The sequence below is a fragment of the Callorhinus ursinus genome, unplaced genomic scaffold (assembly GCF_003265705.2).
Source record: "Callorhinus ursinus isolate GAN/ISIS: 27379988/994484 unplaced genomic scaffold, GSC_fseal_2.0 scaffold4, whole genome shotgun sequence".
NCBI classification, from domain to species: Eukaryota; Metazoa; Chordata; class Mammalia; order Carnivora; family Otariidae; genus Callorhinus; species Callorhinus ursinus.
This window is the reverse complement of record NW_027397066.1, coordinates 49,441,455-49,462,204: the sequence shown is the minus strand read 5'-3', so window position 1 is coordinate 49,462,204 and position 20,750 is coordinate 49,441,455. Positions and strand designations below refer to the sequence as shown.

At 35.8% G+C, this 20,750-nt stretch overlaps 1 protein-coding gene across 6 annotated transcripts in view; it reads right to left on the bottom strand.

The window, feature by feature from the left end:
- Positions 1-20,750, bottom strand: part of ADGRL3 (adhesion G protein-coupled receptor L3) — a 790,703-nt gene that overhangs the window by 131,019 nt on the left and 638,934 nt on the right. For 5 of the 6 annotated variants that reach the window (XM_073891741.1, XM_073891740.1, XM_073891745.1 and 2 more), the window contains 2 exons: positions 12,751-12,936; positions 9,754-9,792 (listed from right to left, as the gene is read on the bottom strand). In XM_073891741.1, the coding sequence (XP_073747842.1) occupies positions 9,754-9,792; positions 12,751-12,936 (225 nt within the window). The remainder of the gene's footprint in view (positions 1-9,753; positions 9,793-12,750; positions 12,937-20,750) is intronic. The other variant, XM_073891744.1, reaches the window with a different exon arrangement.

Genomic DNA, 20,750 nt, shown 5'->3' with positions numbered 1-20,750 from the left:
GGAATCAATTTAAAAGGTCTACAGAAGCCTGGTAAGGGAGGAAAGCCTTCCCTCTACCTTACCCTCTTCGTGTGGGATATACCAATTTAATGCCAAGACCTGAAAATTAAACCATTAGATAAACAAAAGAAAAGCATACAAATTTTATTTAATATTTTTATGTGCATCTAGGAACTTATATAGGAAAAATAAAGGCTTAAAAAAGCAGTTAGGACTAGCTAGCAAGCTTATATAATTTTTAAAATAAAAGAACAATACATTTGTGAAGAAGTAACAAGATAAAGGAAAAGAATTTGAGCTTTCAGGAACAGTAGGTTGCGGGAAAGTAACTAGGAAGTATATAAGGGAAACTAATGGAAGATAAGGATTAATTTCATATGTTTGTTGCTTTCAGCTCAAAATAATCAATATGCCTAAGTGGCATATTTGGGGCATGTTCTTACCCCCTCAGCTGGAGCTTACTCAAACATCTCTTCTTGACATAGGTTTAGGTATTATGAAGTTAAATAAGAAGCAAGCTATTGGTATGTCTGACCTTACCCAGAGAAACTGAGTAGAAGAAGAAGAACCCAATCATAGAGGAGAAAATGTAGAAAGAATGGTCAACATCTGAGATGAAGAAAGCAGAGCCAGAAGAGTGTGGCATGACAGAAGGTAAGGGAGGAGAGTTTCCAATGGTTTCAAAATAAACTCGACCATAAAAATATCCAAAACGCTCTTCTTCTTGAAATAATAATGACTCTAGGTATTTTTTCTGAGAACTGGTAGAATGGTTGTGAAATAAAGAGAAAAAAAACCCAGAGAAGCTGTTCTTGAGGGACCATCAGTTCAGTTTTATGAATTTTTACTTTGAAATAGGACATATAAATATATAAAATAATGTATGTTAGTAAAATAAAAAAAGTATATGCTTGTAAACAGTATTGTTTAGAAGTACATAAATTAAAGCCTGAAAAATCTGTTTATGGGACAGCAGCACCAACCTCACCCAAAGAAGAAATCACTTTGAGAGTTTGTTGTAGATCTCTCCAGACTTGTAAATATTTACACATACATACCAACAAATGTGATCACTATAATCATGCTGTTATCGATTGGTTTTTGCTTGCCTGTTTGTTTTCTCCTCTAATATACCACGCCCACCTCTCTAAATCAACACAAGACCTACCTCATTCCTTCTGTGGCCTAAGGAGTATTCCATTATTTGGTAGAGCAGTTTATTCAACCCATTTCCTACTGATGAAGAATTAAGTTGTTTTGTTTATGTAAACCATGATATGAGGCTACCCTGTGATTCTCTCTACACATTTATTCATTTCAGTGGAGGAATGCTGCCCCATTATGTGGTTCTGCCACAAGCTACTCCCAAAGTCCTTATTGTAAGCAGACAGAACAACACTGTTCTGTGATTTATAACAAGATTTATGAAAAAAATATTGTGAAAACATGGATAAGAATAAAAATAGCCTTCTCTGGTAGGCTATTTAAGAGGCTGATAATAGTGACTGTTTTGAAGGAGAGTTGGGGAGAGAGAGAGGGAAGGCAGGATTGTACTACACAACTCCAGGGGGCATCCTCCAACTAGATCACACTGTAAGGGGCACACCCCCGAGTCAGCAATGCCATGGCCATGGTGAGAAGACATTTTTATTATTCTTACTTTTTGAATTTTAAATGATGTGCCTATATTAGTTATTTAAAAAAAATAACTACTACTTTAAAAAAGAAGAAAAATGCTATCTGAAAATGATTTGAAATCACCTTTTCAACAAAACGATTGCCCAAGACCATAACTAACAAAATGATCACAAGAGAATTTTAATCTGTAGGGTTCAAAAGTAACCCAAATGGTCTTAAATCTATGGTAGGTTATTATATCAAAAGTGGATGAAGATATCAATATGTACCATGATATGAGAAAAAGAAGTATTTTTGGTTGCCTCTAAGAATGCTCGCTGCCCAACAACACTCTGACTTAGACATAGAATCACTGTGCACTGCCCACCTATGTGTCTTTTGGAACATTCTCAAAAGAGATGAATCTTTCAGTTACTTGTCCTTCTCCTTCTTCCCACGTAGAGATTAGCATGAAGAGATGATTGGAACCTAAGTAGCCATCTTCTCATTTTGAGGATGGAAGCCCATGTGTTAAAGATAGTAGAATAGAAAAACAGAAGCAGCCTTGGTCTCTGATGTGGAATTTTCATGCTAATCCTGGACTACATTGTCTGCATTTCTTTATATGCATATGAATAAAGCCCTGGTTTGTTTAAGCCACCTAGTTAAGTTTTTGTACTACCACATGTATTAAAATTCATACATTAGATAAAGGAAAATATCAAAATTATAACTCTGTTGGGAGCAGTACTAAAAAATCGTTTGGTTCCAAGCCATCAGGCAACTACTTTCCTGCAAATTACACCTTAAAACTTCCATTTCTTTTCTGACCTGCACCAGAAAAGGTAATGATAACTTCAGAAAGTAGGGTCTTAAATCTGCAATGCTATTTTTAACATCTTTTTCCTTCTGGTTAGCTTATGTGATCATAAATATATTAAAGAAATAACAAAGTAAATTGATGTGTATTCTTTTTGTGTTTGCACAGAAATTCTATTTATATTTTATGTATTCAAAAACCTTTCTGCAGGTAAACCCTTCAGAAAGCAATGATGCATTAGAAAGGACTTTAAATCAACAATTTTACAATTAAGTAATGACCCAGGCTCTGATTAAAAAATTACAAGTGAGAATGCAACTTGGTGAAAAGAAGTGGGAAAATATTTTTGTTTTAGATGAAAACATTTTATTTGAAAACAGAGGGTTTTTTTTTTTAACCCTCATAAGAATTACTTCCTGAAGCATTCATAAACCACGTATATACAAAGAGCAGCTGGAGCATTTTGTTTATTTATAGGAAATGTGCAAAATGGAAGAAACGGAAATGACTCTGTAAAGCAGCCCTCACTGCTTGACCTGACACATTCACCCCAGAAATTTTGAGAGATTCCCAGAATGACGTTCTTTGCACACATCAGAGTAGCCTCTCCATCATCCACATTTGCCATCGCCCTGTAGAGGTTTTTTTAATTTTTAGATTGCTGAACTGACCTGTCCAAGTTAAATAATAACCTGTATAACTTAACTCTGCATACATTACAAACGGTTTTACTGTCTTTTGAGTCAATGATTGCTTTGTAACAGCAATTAAGGACTATAACTTATTGGGCAAAATTCTTAGGACTTCTGTATCTAAAGAAAACTACTCTGGTTTTGCAGATGAAAGTCACTTTCTTTGATCTCAATGTCTTTTAGCAATAGGTTCAGAGCACCCGAAACACGCAGGGTGCAGATTTATATTTTCTCTCTTACTGACACAAATCAAGTGCAGATTTATCATGCTGTGAAATATATTAAGTTCACAGGGTTTTAACAAAGGGTTACCAAACCTCAAGAACCTGCTGTGATTCAAACTACTTTCAGATGTCCTTTTAATTATATTAAATGAAAGTTTGGGTTGGCTTTGATGCTTATGGGCAAACATCGAAATCTCTTGAACGAGCTGCTAAAAGTACTCCCTGTTGCTGTAGTTAATATACTACATTGTATGCACACCACTAGCCAATTTATTCTAGCCACTTTAACAAGGATATCCAGCCTGACACGCCACACAGAATAGTATCACAAGTCAAGCAAAGCACAAATCATTAGAGGACTCTGAAAGTTGTTTGACATGCACCACGGAGCTCTTTGTCACACAGCCAATTAAGTGACCAAACAAGGAACTTGAAAATACTCATTAATTTCTTCCTAGCAGTATAAATGGAGGTTAGAATCCTTCTTGTCTTATGCACCAAAGGCAGACAAGTAAAACGGGCATAATTCAATTTGCACTTTGTCAAAGGTGCAAGTAGCAACTTTGGTTCACAGAAAAGTCTGCATTAAAGACCCAAAAATTAAAGGAAGAGGTAAAAATGTTTAGATAGTACATATCATAATATAGCTATATGGGCTCTGGGATTTTTTTTTTTTAATTCAGCAAAAATTGACATTCCTTTTAATCGCTGAGAAGCTGCATCAGCATTTCTGAGCAGATTTGGCAGCACTTGACGTTACTTCCTCCTGTGTGAAACGAGAGAACCTCGGTCGCCTCCTGAATGCCATGCTCTGCAGGTCTTCCTTGTTCCTTCAGGCTGCTCTGTGGCCTCTCTTGTTGCCTTCTCTTCTCCCTGACCTCTTCGGGTCTGACCGTGTCCTGGGGCTCAGACCTAGATTCTTTTCTCTTCTCTCCCTATGCTCATTCCCTTGATGAATTCACCTAGCACAGTGGCTGCAAACGCCACCCGAAGTGAAACATGGCCAAACGATTCTTTCTAGCCTGACCTCTGCGCTGAACTTCATGCTTGTCTATCTGACTGCAGATTTAACATCTGTGTTGCACGGCTAATGGGAATCTCAAAGTGGACGTGCCCCAAAGTTGAAGTTCTTGTTGTGCTTGTCCCAACTTGGTCACAGACAGACCCTCTCAATAAATAGGACTTCATCTTTCTAGCTGCTCATGTAAAATAATTTCTGTCATTTTTGGCTCCTCCTCCTCTGGCATCTCACATACCACCCCTAGCAAGTTCTGTTTGTTACCCTTAAAAAAAAAAAGATCCTGAACTTGAGTAGTTATGTCAGCATCTCACACTCCTATTCTCTTTGCCCATTATTGTCCTTGGTCACCCTGTTTCAGCCCTTAGTTTTCCTGCAATAGTCTACCCTTCACTTGTAAAACACATTCGTTCATGTCATCACTCTGCTCGGAAAACCACAGTGGTTTACTGTGTCTCTGGGAATAAAAGCCAGCGTCCTTACAATGCTCTTTCAGATCTGGGCCCTTGCCATCCCGCACATTCATGCTCCACGACCCTCTTCTCTTTCACACTGGCCTCAGGAACTCTCTATCTCTCTGCTAGAGGGCTTTTTCCTGCATAGCTGCATAGTTCACTCCTTCACCTCCTTCAGGGTTTTGCTCAGATAATCACCTCAGTGATGCATTTCTTGCTTTCTTTTTCTTAGTATTTATCATCATCTCATATGCCATATTTTTCGCATACTTACTGTATTATTTATATTCTGCCCCTAGAAAGTTCACCCTACAAGGGAGAGCAGGATTTTGCCTGTTATGTACATTGTTGCATTCCCAGTGCTGATAAGGTTATCGGGTCCCTGTGCTCAACTATTAACTCCTGACTGTTTTTGTTGTTAACTACTCTGTGGTTTATTTCTTTTTTTTTCCTGTGATCAGATTTGTGGGTTTTAATAATTTTTTATTGTTATGTTAATCACCATACATTACATCGTTAGTTTTTGATGTAGTGTTCCATGATTCATTGTTTGTGCATAACACCCGGTGCTCCACGCAGAATGTGCCCTCTTTAGTACCCATCACCAGGCTAACCCATCCCCCCACCCCCCTCCCCTCTAGAACCCTCAGTTTGTTTTTCAGAGTCCATCGTCTCTCATGGTTCGTCTCCCCCTCCGACTTACTCCCCTTCATTCTTCCCCTCCTGCTATCTTCTTCTTCTTTTTTTTTTTCTTAACATATATTGCATTATTTGTTTCAGAGGTACAGATCTGTGATTCAACAGTCTTGCACAATTCACAGTGCTCACCATAGCACATACCCTACCCAATGTCTATCACTCAGCCACCCAATCCCTCCCACCCCCCACCACTAAGACAGATACTGTTTTTCCATGCTCGTGCCTAGGATAGAGATCTCTAGGGGATAATTAAGGTAAAACAAACACTAAATTAATAAATAAGTAATGAACAAATCATAGTTCCAAACTGAAATAAACAGATGGCTTGTTTCAAATACTTTGTAAGTTTTTTTAAGATTTTTTTTTTTATTTATTGGGGGGTAGCAGAGGGAGAAGCAGACTCCCTGCTGAGCTGGGAGCCCAACACGGGGTTCAATCCCAGGACCCTGACATCATGACCAGAGCTGAAAGCAGATGCTTAACCGACTGAGTCACCCGGGCGTCCCCAAATACTTTGTAAGTTTTAAAGAACACAGACCCCCTACCTTTGAAGAAGAAGAAGGTGGCAGAGGAGGAAGAGGAGAAGAGGAGGAGAGGAAGGAAGGGGACCAGGGTGTGTGTGTGTGTGTTCATTCATTTGCATCTATCTACCAATTTTTTCTGATCAGTTCTCAACCTGATGGTGCAGTTAATAGCAGATTCCAAAGAATGACTCAAAAGATTCATATGGATAACTGTATGTACTTATATCTTCCATTAAGCAAGGTTGACTGCAGACCCTCCAGGGAGTATGCGCAGCCTCTGAGATCTGGAGAACAAAGGAATTGCTGATAAAAATTAAAAAAAAATACTTATTTCCTTAGTAGGGAAATGTCCTGCTTCTAAAGCCATGAAGAATGAATGCCAGTAATTCTTAATATTTCCTGCTAAAGAAGAGAACAATGCATACAAATATTACTACTTAAAAATGAGAAAAAAATGTAAATCTAAGCGCTGGTTACATTTAAAGAACATGAAATAGTTGTTCTTAAGTGGTTTGAAGTCATATTTTCCTCCCAGACTCTCATGCATCTCTTTTTGGAGCCATGTGACTTTTTACTGGTTCAAGGACTATACTCCCAGACCCCCTGTCCCCATTCCATGACTGGAATTAAGAACTTTGGCAATTCACCTGTACTAGAATGGCTATAATCAAAAAGACAAAAAATAACAAGCGTTGCTGAGGATGTGAAGGAACATGCATTGTTGGTGGAACATTGCAAAATGGTGCAGTCACTCTGGAAAACAGTTTGTCAGATCCTCCTTTAACAGAGAGTTACTGTACTTCCTATTTGTTTTTCTCCTCTCTTAATACGGCAATTTTTTGATCACAGAGACCTCTGAAAACAAAAGGACCTCAAAGCAAATTATGTGTTTATTTGCACTTAATCAACAGTACAAAAATGATTCATTTCAACTCAATCTCAAACAAAAAGGAAAGAAAAAACTATTTTACTCTATACTAGCCCTGAAATACAATAAAATAAATCAATAAACATAAACCAGAAGATCTATCCTGACTCCTAACAATAAATAATGAAGTCAGTTCTATAACAGAGATATCCTAGGGATTTGGAACATGAGATTCTGAGTCAGGAAGTCCTAGCTTTGAATTCAAGACCCCCTCAATTACTATTGCATGATCTTGTGAAAGTCATTTAATTCCTCCTGGGCTCCATTTTCTCCACTCTAAGTTAAAATAGCAATAATTATATCATAGGATTTTTGTGGATATTAAATAAGAATTTATGCAAACTGCCCCCCACAGTGATGGCCACATAACTACTGCCTAATAACTGCAGTTATTCTCAATAATAAATCATTGTTGATGTTGAGAAAGCATTGAAGGCACGTTAGAATAGCCGTATTAGTGCCATGGGTGCCAATGTGTGACCTTGGGCCAGTCATCTCATCTCTCCAGCTAACTCATGTTCATCTTTAAGGTACCTTCTATTTATACATGACATCACAGTAGTTATCTAATATACATATGTAACACAAGCCTTACTTGTCTTCTCTGGCATAAAATTTAACACTCTCTTCTTAAATGAAGGTATCTCTTTTGCCCAAGACATGTAGTGATTTCTTCTTCTTCTTCCTTTTTTTTTTTACTATGACTCATATTAGTTTCTATCTTTTGATAGTAAACAAAGATTTCAGTGTAATCTAAATTAAAACGAAATAAGAAAAATATTGGACCCAATTGTTTGGTTTTGTTAAAATTTTGGAGGTGCAAGCATAATGAGTATTGGGGATCCACATATTATTTAAAAAATCAAAGCAACCACCATTTACTTGTTCGCCTACAGATCTGTTAACAGTTATCATGGTTGACAGATGATGGTCCAGATTTTACTGTGCTTTTTTTGGTGAAATAAACAAATATAGGAAGTAAAAAGTAAACAAATGGAAGGATGGATCTAGGCAATTCATAGAATAGACAGTGTACCTCTAAATAGTTAAAAGCTAAATGGATTTAATGGTCAAAGTCAAACCTAGAAGAATCATTACTTAAACCCGTGGAAAGGCCACATTTTTTAAGAATCTCATGACACCTAAATAATTATATTTTTCAAATTTAATACATAAAGCACTTCTAGTGTATTTTATACCTATTTCAAAGATAGCTCAGAATGTGCTCCAAGCAGAAACACTAGGGACATTAGCCAAGTCTTTAAAATTCAAATAGACTAAAGTTTAAAGTATGATTTACCCTAGAATTTCATGGAGTAATAATCTACGTGACAACGAATAGAACTAATGCCATGTCTTAGTGAGCAGAGCATTTCTGCTTCACAAATATTCTGTTTGTATTTGGTCTTATCAGATGTTTAGTCAATAGCTGAAACATTTATTCACAGCCAGTCAATTACAACACCAGGAAATCAACCATTGAATAAACTGTGCTATTAATTTTCCATCAGAGATTCATGTTTGAATGGCCATGCATTTCATAGATTTAAATACTGAAAGTCTGATTATCTGCAAGGCCCCATTAAGGGGATAGCATAGATTGCAATCAAAAACAATCCTAATATTGCTCAAAAATGATCTTCAGCTTTCATTGCTGAAGAGTACTTCAACTTCTCTACCTATTGTACATACTAAGAGGATAGGTTTTCATGTGTGTGTGTGTGTGTGTGTGTGTGTGTGTGTGTGTGTGTGTGTATAAAATTCCCAAAGCCTTAGGAGAAAAAACAAAACAAAACAAAAACAAAGGAATGTTTCTTATACCCAGAAATTCATTAATTTATAAAGTAAAATGCACATTATCTAATATCTGTTTGATGTAAATTATTTTCCCTCTTCTTTCTTGAAGCCCCTGGCTCCTTTCCCATTCCTTAGCTCAAGATGACATATAAGCCTCAACTGCCTGACTGCTGTTGAGTCTCATATCTTTTGGGGGCTCCTGTACATATGGAATTAAATTTGTTTTTCTCCTGTTAATCTGTTTTACATCAATTTAATCATTACACCAGCCAAAGAACCTAGTGGGAAAAAAGGAAAATTTTTCCCACTTCTACACTGCCTTCCTGCCTTCTTCCCTTGTAAAAATAACTATAAAGGTTGTTTCTAGGATCTTTTCACACAGAACCCATAAACATAGCAATGGTTTCTACACTGCTTAGAAACAAATTACAACATGTTAACTGGAGAAAAATCACATTTATATCAGGACTAAAATGTTTACAGTGAGTGGGAAAATAAGACAGTCACAGCATGGGTTAAACATTTTGGTACAGAAGCATGATATTCCAAATGTTCTGGACTATTCTTTGTCTTATAGAATTTTGATTATATGTCATTTCTGAGTGATTTGCTACTCAATATTAATTGGCCTAATGTATTAATGAAATGTTTTCATACACACCACCTCTATGAAGAAATGAGAGATTTATATATTACATCCAACTCACCTTTTAGTTGTGATCAAAATTGTCACATACCAAGTTACACCTCCTTGTTGGTCTGTATTCATCTTGTATATGACAGAGCATGGGCACTGCCAAATTTCTTTTAAGGCACATACACTTGCAACATGTCTCTCTATTCCCACCCTTCATGCCCTCCCTGAAATCCCTTTAGCTCAACAGGGTACACTATCATTTTTCTATCAGATGCCCATAAATGCTACCACCAACAGAGACAATTCAACAACTTAACACATTTATAAAAACGCAGAAAGTACCTGGACATAGGCTCTGCAAGAGCGCTCTCTTTTCTGAAGCTGAATCCATTAAGACAGCAGATTAAACACAGAATAGAAAAAACAAGTTAGTGACAGAAGAAAACAAGAAAAATAAAAGAACACATCTACACAAAACACCTTATTTTGTTGTGCACTACTTTCTAGAAGAGAATGAAAGCTAAGCAGCAGCAGAATGTAAGCAATGAATGGCTTGAACACTAGTAGCCAGCACCCTTTCAGAATAACCCAAGTGAAAACTGGATGGTATAAAGTTGTTAATGATGGGAGGAAATCTTGGAATAAATTTAGTAGAAATTAGTAAAAATCATTATACTTCAGTCATTTGAAATGATTCATTTCACATCAGGTTAGCTGTTAATTCATGAGCCACAAATGAAGACATACGAAATTAAGTAAATTATGTCAAAAATTTGGAACCCACATTGTTTGTGGTTTAAAGATTATATAGATGGTTAATATGCACCACAAACCATATGTTCAAACACAAGAAATTTTGTTTATCAGAAAAATAGAAGTGCCCATTCATTATGATTATTCGGTTCCAAGGGAAAAATACCAACAGATAGGTAACTTTTGATTAGAAGAATGTGATTAATCTTCTGATTTATCACTGCTTTTATATCTTGAATAATTCCTTTTCATGGTTTTGACCAAAAACAAAAAAAAACCCAAACCGAACAAAAAAACTTAAACATTTTAGAAACTTCTGTGGGATAAGAAGCCTGTTTTTGTTTGTTTGTTTGCAAACAGAGTGATGTTTTTCTGGGCAAAAGGTTAATAACAACTCATATTCAATCCCATTTTTTTTCCTGGTGATAAAATAAATAAGTAGTAAGTTTAATTGCCCTGTTTGAATAAATGACACAAAATTTCAAGAATTAGACTGTGACTTTCTTCCTCTTCCCTATTTTTTTCCTTCAGTAGCCTTGATTGTTGAAGGAGAAAATTACCCAGGTTTAAGAAGCAGTTACTCTGATGCTTTTTGTGCGGTAATTCATGCAGTCTTCAATGAGCATCGAGCAGTTACTCCTCTAAAGAATTAAGTGAGGAATGAGTGCAAGTAAATTGCCAACGCTGTCATTTGGATCACTGACTCGCATCTTGGTTTTGCAGGACTCTAAACAGTTCAGAATTTCAATGTGGAGTTCAATTGATTTGTACCAAGTTGACTTTGCAAATCTGATGGGTTACAACGGCTTCAGGGAACAGTGGGAACCACAGGAAATGAGAGCAAGCCAGCAAGCGTGTGAACAACCTTTGCCCTCCCATCTCCTTACCCCATCATGCAAATTAACATATGACAAACCACATTATATAAACAATTGAAAAGAGCCAAATGGGAAACAAAAGAAAGCATTAAAAAGCTTCACAAATGGAAATTTGCCCATTATGTAGTTATTTGATATTCAGAGTAGGCAAGCTGATTAGCTGTAGCCAGTTAGAATGTGACATTAATTACCAGCTTTACCTGATATTGTCAGACATCAACACCATTTTTAAATAAAGATACAAAGTATTGCTATAACAAGTAATGTTATGGATATGTAACATTAATAGAAATCCTACTTCCAGTACATTAGGATAACAATAGCTGGTGGCAATATTCGTTAATAGCATCCAGTCAGCCTGGGTAATAACACATTAAAATCACAGCATGTCCAGATTACATAGGCAGCTGTGGATTACATTTTATTAGGGACTTGGTTGTGATTCTATCAGGGGCATAAGTGACAAAAATAACTCTTCAATGCTCAGCATGAAAAAAAACTTTAATAATAATTTATATCTACTAGATAAAACGGAATCTGTCTTCCGAGGATGAAACTGCAGGAAAAACCATATTTGCCAGATAGAATGTCAGGCCTTCCTGTATCAAACCATCATTATTTGAAAAATTTCTTCCATCTTGATCAGTGAGACTCTTAGTCTGGTGAGACACAAAACACTTAACATATTAAAAGACCTCTCTCAAAAGTCATTTTTCATTCTAAAGGGGAAAGTTCATTTAGTGAATTCCCTAGAGGACTTTAGTCTGTTACTGCCGAATTCTTGCCTTTTTTAAAGTAGGAGGCCTATCATGACATTCAAGGCCCTAAAATCCAGTTTCAGTAACTGATCACTTCTACTACACAAATATCTTTCAGGGAACACACCTAGCAATCCTAGTATCTTTTCATCGGGGAGTTAATTCGCCATGTGATTTTATAAGGAATAAATTATACTCCTTAAAAAGATGTAAAACATACTTTACATATTTATGTAAATAAACTGCTTATATACTGGATAGGTTATATACAATAAACATATAAAATACTATGTTTATATAAGTGTATATTATATACTTGTAAGTAGAAATAAGAATATAAAAAATGTATCTTCTCTGAAATTTAAAAAATGAATTATTTTCATTATTTACAATTCAAATTTGCTGAAATACAATTAAACCTTCTAAAAGTGTTAACATAGTGAAGTAAAATCTGAGAAATTTAAATATCAAAAGGAAATATAAATTAAAACCTAATTACTTATCCCATGAGTTTTTAAGTATATTAATTAGATTAAATTATTTCATTTTTAAACATCTTTAATGAATTGCTAATATGCTTTCTCATTGAGGCTATTTTCTAAACTTCTACTTATTGATTAGACATTTATTTATTATGATTACTTTGATATAAAAGTATGAAAGAAAAAAAACAAAATAAATCACATTTACTCTGACCTTGCCAGAATTTAGCATTCAAAACAGTAAGCACCAAAGAAAACAGAATTGTAAATTCAAAATGTGTAAGGAGAGATTATCACTTATTGTGTCTTTAGATTAGAGGTCAAATAGGGTCACCATTATAATAAAAGAGTGAAGCAGATTGAATATAACTAGTGATGCTCTTTAGAATGATCTGATTTTACAGAAAGAGAAAAATTAACAGAGAGCAGTCTCACTGATTTTACTATATATCTAAGCAAAGTCCTTACCTTGTTCAAACTCCGTGCAGCACTATCTTTTCCTCCTGGGGTCAAGTTCCGGAGTTGTACATCTAAGAGGCCTACCAGCTGGTCCATGGCACGGACTGAGTAGGTGATGTCTCCAGCATTCAGATGATTTCTTGTTTGCTCAGCCAGCTCTCTAGCAATGTTGGCAGCTGTCTCTCCAGATTTCAACTGCAATTTTGAACACAGAATAAAAAGGAAAGAGACCTTCAATAAGTGACTTTATTGGTCTCTGTGAACAACAGTTCTTTGCATATGAATTATAATCAAACCAAGAAATAGTTTTTAAACTCCTTCTTCACCTGAAATATATGCCCTGTGTTTTCCTGTTAATCCATTTTTTTTTCTACAATACCTAACTTGAAATTTATGTCTTTAGGAAGCTCCCCCCTGAGGAATCTTACTTCTGAAAATTGTTCTCCCCTTAATTATCCATGTGAGTGGTCAAATCTAAGGTTTCCCTTTTGATTTTCTCTGTGGGTTTTTAAATCTGATGTTGGTAAATTTGTGTTATGACACCCCAACCATATTCTAAGTTCTCAGAGGCAAACACAAATTTTCCATTATGCCTAATTTAGTACTTAGTACACAAAGGCTATTGACTGGCTGCTAAGCTCTGTGAAAATTTTATCTCAAATACAATCCCTGCTTTTCAAAGGGTCTTCATTTTCTTATTAACCAAGTAAGGGGTTTTGATCCCAATGCACTAGGTAGCAAATTATTGCTATTTCTAGCATCTTCCTTTTTGGAAGCTATATATATGGTGATTTTTCAAATATATTCTGTAAGAATATATCAAGTTATCAACACGCCAAGGATGTTAAAAAAGACACTAATACCCCGTGCTCATGTGAATAAATCTGATAGTTTTGGGTATTAAGAAGATAGGGATATTTTACCCTGTAACAACTTAAATACATAAATGTCATGTTTACTAAACTTTTTTTTTCCTTCCCTTTTTTTTTTTAGCAGTCCAGTATAAAATTTAGGGTTAAGGATGTCTGGGTGGCTCAGTTGGTTAAGCTTCTGCCTTCGGCTCAGGTCATGGTCTCGGGGTCCTGGGATCCAATCCCGCATCAGGCTCCTTGCTCCAAGGGGAGCCTGCTTCTCCCTCTGACTGCCACTCCTCCTGCTTGTGCACTCCCTTCCTCTCTCTCTCTCTCTCTCTGACAAATAAATAAATAAAATCTTAAAAAAAAATAAATAAAATTTAGGGTCACACAGAGAAAAGTCCTCTCTGTAAGGCTATCTTCCTAGCAGGTATTCAGACAGTTCTAAGGAGCATGACTAAGACTCTTAGTCACATAGGTTATCAGTATCTTCTAAGGGATGCTTAATAAATGTTTGTAGTAGGATCGAATGCTAAAGAAACAAATACATAAATTAGAGCTATTGGAACAGCTAAATCATTAATAATCTCATCCTCAAATATATAGAAAAACCCAAATTAAATGCAAAAAAAGTGTAGTAACAAAATGTTGGCAAGGATTTGTGGAAATGTCTATCACCCTCAGAAATTACTACTAGGCATATATATTTGTATAGCCCCCATATAGAACAAATTACCAGTGTCCATTAAATTTTGAAATGTGAAGACTATACAACTGAGTGATTTCTCTTATCAATTTCAGCCGTGAGAAAGAAAATAAGCCCACAGATGTAAAAAAGAAATGTTCAAAAATGTTCATTCTAGCTTGTTTATAATAGAAAACAAAATGGATTATGACCTGCAGAAAACTGCTTACGTATATAAATATCATAGGATACCGCACAACAGCGTAAAAGTATAAAGGAGATCAATATCGTTAACATCAATTTTCAACATACTTTGTTGAGTTAAAATAAATGCAAGTATAAGGGGGGTGGGGGGATGGGTTAGCCTGGTGATGGGTATTGAGGAGGGCACGTTTTGCATGGTGCACTGGGTGTTATGAACAAACAATGAATCATGGAACACTGCATCAAAAACTAATGATGTAATATATGGTGATTAACATAACAATAAAAAAATTTAAAAAAAAAATAAAAATAAATGCAAGTATAAAAATTATTTATCTCAGTCCGTTAAGTGACTGCTTTTGGCTCAGGTCATGATCCCAGAGTCCTGGGATCGAGTCCCACATTGGGCCCTTTCCTCAGTGGGGAGCCTGCTTCTCCCTCTCCCCATCCCCTGCTCTTGCTCTCTCTCTCTGATAAATAAATAAAATCTTTAAAGAAATTATTTATATAAGCTAATATCTATTAGCATGGTATTCATGAAATAAAAATGCAAAACAGTAGCATATAAACATTTATCTATGAAAAAGAAATACAATACATACAGCATGATATTTTTGTTTATTTTATATATATTTAAGCACATAGAACAAAATCTGAAAGATGGGAATCATAGGAAAAATCTTTTCTATAATGTTTAAATTTTACAAGAAGAATATGTTAAAGTATTTACTATATAATCAGTACTTTTTAGAAATCCTTAAAAATAGAAAATGCCCACACTAACTTTAACAAATTTGTAAAATATGGTCAAGGACTACATACCTAAAATACCTATAAAGCCAAATGGAATACATTATAGAGTTCAAGGAAAAGTACATAACACATTCAATGTAGATCAAAGTAGCATTCGTGGCCCACTGATGATGGGTCATGAAAGTACTTTTAAGAGGTCACCGAGTGACATAAATGTGATAATAATTCATACATTTTAATTTTACATACAATTTAAGGCTGCTTACTGGCAATCTAATAATCAATGAATGATTTATAAAATTTGGTATTCATTAATTCAATTAGTGAGATGCTAGTATTCGCTAAGTATTCAAATTCAGTATTCCATTTAGTAAGTCTAAACACATGATAGAAGTGCTTGGTAACTTTGAAAAACTTTTCCTGTGCATATGAATATCCAGTAGCTGGAATTCCTATAATTGTCCAAGGGAATGTTCTTTTAATCAATGCATGATTTTAATGTGATGGCATTTGTTGTAGTTTCCATCTATGCTATTCTTATAAAAATGAATATATTTGTAGAACTTCATGGTTTTACTTTGTTAATCATTGTGTTGTATAATTGCTCTATAACCTTTGTTGTTGTTATATTGTTTTCTTCTATGCCTTTATTACCACATATTATTTTTTCTTTTCTTTTTTTTTAAGATTTTATTTATTTATTTGATAGAGAGAAAGCAAGACAGCACAAGCAGAGGGAGCAGCAGAGGGAGAGGGAGAAGCAGGCTCCCTGTTCAGCAGGAGCCCAATGGATGCAGGGCTTGATAGCAGGACCCTGGGATCATGATCTGAGCCCAAAGCAGTTGCTTAACTGAGCCACCGGGGTGCCCCCACATATTATTTTTTCTTTGAGAAATGTCAGGGCAGAGGAAGACCTCTTTTGATTTACTTGTTGAAAAAAACTTGAAAAAAGTTTGAGATCTACTGAACTTGGTAATATATTTTCCTTATTTCCTTTCTTTGAAACGAAGGAGGCAAGCATTGACTTTGATGACATCTATCAGGGAAAAGCAAAATTGTTTATTAAACAGAGAAAAAATAAGAAATGATAGCAACTGGTATTTTCATACTGTTATTCCATTTCTCTTTTTTTTTTCTGTGTAGATGTATAAGCATAGTTTTCAAATTTGTTATTATAATATTAGGGTGGGACATGAAAAGGTGGAAAGAAGGCCTATGTAGTTTCCTTACATAAAAATTTAAGCTTTTTGTTTATGTACAGTCATCAAAAAGTTAAAAATGTAGATGACTAATAAGTCAAAATATAACTGTTCTCAACATAAAAGATGATGGTGCTCACTAAGTGTTAATAGCAGATAATCTAGTGTGGTAAAACAGTGAATCAAATATGAAAATCACTGGTAGATTATCTTAAAATAGTACCTGTATTTTAGCATTCAAGAAGTATTTATTTATGAAGAATAAATCTAATTATGTCCGCCAAAGAACTCTGAAACTCAATATTCACCGAAAATAAAGTTGTAAGGTAAAGAAAAATAAACTGAAGTACAATTAAGTTACAAAAATGTTTATAATAAAAATGTGGAAAGTATGTTTCTAAAGTAAAATAAAAATTGATCCTGATCCCCTTAAAACTTAAGAAATCATAATAAAAATCTTCCATTCATTCAACATTCAACAATCATTTGGACACTCGTTATTTCCTGAGGAAATAAAAATGATTGTTATATAGCTCTTGTACTCACAAACCTTACATTCTACCTGTTGGGATGGTGGTGGGGGTAGGGGCATAAAGACAGGTAATAATAATGCAACAGTGCAATTTTAATTACAGAAATGTATATGAGGTATTATGGGAATATAGTAGAAGCGTAATGAACAGGCTGGAAATAGGGTGGGAAGGCTACAGAAATTAACAACTAGAATAACCGTGGTTTGGGAAGACAGGGTACTGCAGGTACAATGGAAAGAAAAAACACACTTTTCTACGTTCAGAATTCAATATTGATACCTACATAGTATACACTGTGTATGCGTATGTGGTAAATATGTATTGTATCTTACTTTAAAAAATAGGATGGGGGCGCCTGGGTGGCTCAGTTGGTTAAGCGACTGCCTTCGGCTCAGGTCATGATCCCGGAGTTCCGGGATCGAGTCCCACATCAGGCTCCCTGCTCAGCAAGGAGCCTGCTTCTCCCTCTGACCCTCCCCCCTCTCATGTACTCTCTTTCTCTCATTCTCGCTCTCTCAAATAAATAAATCTTAAAAAAAAAAAAAGGATGACTGTCTCTATAATTTCAACAATTATTCAGCCTATATGTTCATTGTTCTTTAATTAACATATGAATTTCTTTTTTTTTAAGATTTTATTTATTCATTTGAGAGAGAAAGAAAGAGCACAAGAGGGGGAGAGGGAGAGGAAGAAGAAGCAGGCTCCCGCTGAGCAGGAAGCCCGATATGCCACTTGGAGCTCAATCCCAGGACCCTGGGATCATGACCTGAGCTGAAGGCAGAAGCTTAACCAACTGAGCCACCCAGGCGCCCCTAGCATGTGAATTTATAATAGCACTGGGCTAAAGTCTGAGGCTACAATACTATTGTAAATAAAATGGTTCCTAATAAAAAGGAGCTTACATACTAGCAATGGAAATGGTTCCTAATAAAATGGTTCCTAATAAAAAGGAGCTTACATACTAGCAATGGAAAGGGTTTTTAATAAATTAACTAAAGAATTATTTAATTTTAATTTTGTTGAGTGCAATACAGAATGCAAGTTTAAGGGCATTTTACCCTACTGTCTGTAGTTAGGGAATAATGTTGAATGTGAGATGGAATGGAAAGGGAATTGGGTTGGGAGGTAGGGAAGGGCCTCTTGTAAGAGAGGACACTTTAGGAGGGAGCATGGGCCCTAGGAGAACTGAACAAAGGGGGCTCTAAGTGGGATTTAGGCCACTGGAGAGGTGAGCAAGGGGCAGATTAAGTGGTCCCCTTCAGAAGCCATGATGAAGATTTTGGGAACTGCGCTAAGAGCGAGGGAAGGTACTAACGTGTCTAAACAGGAGTGGTCTAATCAGACTTGTATTTGAAATCAAATCAATCAGAATGGATTAGAGGTTCTGGAGGGGATGAAAGGGACCTTGCTAAGAGCCTCCAGCAACAGAAGCTGTGTTGGATTAGGGAAGCGGTGGTGAAAAGTGGCCTGATTTGGGAGAGATTTATTAAGTACAGGCCTACTATACCATTGGCTGTGGGAGGGGAAGGAAAGAGAGGCACTCCAAGGTGGTGTCATTAACTGGATTCTCCAACAGCCATTGTGACCACAACATTCATAGCTCAAAGTTTGCCTTTCCAGACCAGACTTTCACTGACCATATTCTTTCCAGTGGCATACAGAGGCTACTCTATGGTCTTTCTGATTGCTCTATTTATTTCTCTCACCACAGTAGTCATGGCCCACAATTACCTTATTTCTATACAACAGATATATGCATATCTTGAATCTGCCTCAAGTCTTCTGTGCAAAAGGGTTGAAATAATGTTACTCTTCATATCCTTGCTTAAAGACCTAATGAAAATCTCTGTTCTCTAACATTTCTTGCTCTAAATTCTACTGAAGTTATTTCTCAGAAATAAGCACATGCACACTGAGAGACCTTATGAGTTCTGTGAGGATTAGTAAATTAATGCCTATATTGAAATGGCGAGATTATATCCAGGACATGAATGGGAGGGGGGAAACCTGCAGCTTATTTAAGGATAATAATTACGACAGAGATAGATACTACTTACATTTCAAATTTTGACACATGTAAAAACAATTTTCTTTGAAATGTTTTGACATTTTCTGAGATTTATTACATCAAACATTAATTGGGTGCCAAAACAATTCATGAAAGAGTTTTTCATAGTGTTTAAGTATCTAGCTATCATTTCTTTGAAAGATCTACTTATGTTATTTTGCTATAAATCAGAGTCAAGAAGGTATATAAACAATTAAATGTTTCTATCTTACAACTGAAAGTAGGTTAAATAGGCCTGAAGTCCTAGAAACCCTACCAGTCTCTAATTAAGAAGCAATTTGTTTTCATTCCATATTAGCTCTACAGAGATTTAAAGAATGAAGAATATAGAATTCGGGTGATAGGATTCAACCTAGTCTTCCCAGGCAGATAACTGGCTTATTTTATACTGTAGAATCACTACAATTCTGGATCCTCACATCTCTAGAAAATGCAGGAAGAACTCTACTTATCTCAAAATCTGTCAGTAGCTTGTGAACAAACAAAGGACAAGACTTCAGTTGGCTAGAAATAGAAAGACTATTTCCAGTGACAATTTAGGCATTTATTTTCCATATAATAGTTGAACCAGGTAGTAAAGCAGGAAGCATAACTCACTTCATATGCGAAGAAGTATGGCTGCTATTCAAAACTGTAATTTCAAAGAATTTTAAATTGAAAAAGACTGGAGGAATTGTAAAGTGCAGTAAGCTCTTTAAAGGTAAGCAACATAGAAAATATAAACTCCTTTTTGAAAATCTGAGTGTAATCTAGAGATCAAGCTAAAATCAGAGACTTTATTTTAGCAAGCAGTAATTAAGGTGAGAAAATAGGATATTTTACTACATAGGATTGAGGAGCCCGAGCTCTGAACTAAATTTGCTGGCTTTTCAAGAAGAAGACCAATCTTTCTATCCATCCATCTATTTATCTTTGAACTTGCCTTTCCTTCTATCCAACCATCCATCCATCCATCATCCATCTATCCATCCATCCATCCATCCACCCATCTATCCATCCATCCATCCATCCACCCAACCATCCATCCATCTATCCATCCATCCATCCATTCACCCATTCACCATCCATCTATGAAACTACCTACCAATTTTTCTCTCTCCCTGCTCCCTTCTCTATTGTTGCTGGGGTAAAGGCCCCTTTGTGTACAACTTTTGCCTTTTTCTTTCTGTACAAATTAGGCTTTTTATTAAATCTCATCATTATGAAAGTATTCTGGCTAGTTTGTAATAAATTTCTTCATGAAATTCTGACTTTAGAGGCTTACATTTTCTCTAATCAAATGTAATCCACTCTTTATCACTGCACAAAATTTAATCTATAATTTCACCAGTATGTAAGTAGCCTGAATTCATTTGTGAATTGGAAGCTGTCAAGATTCTTTGCCTGTTTTCTTTCTCCCTCATGGTCTGACTGCAAGGATGGGGGTGGGGGACATCAGTCATTTCTTAACAAACATGAAAATATAGTTTGCTTCTTCAAACTAAAGTAAGCATCCTGATCCATTTATTTGTGTATACTTGCTGTCTACAGTGGTGCCAAACACACAGTGGGTGAACAGTATTAACAATAATGAAAAGAATGATCCTCCCCATGGTATAGATACAGAGACCGATCCAGAGGTGTTCTTTCCTCGAAAGCCTTCAACAATTCCCCAGAAACACTATAAAGTCATAAAGGAGGTGCCTCACATTCCAAGATGCTTTCACTCATTGA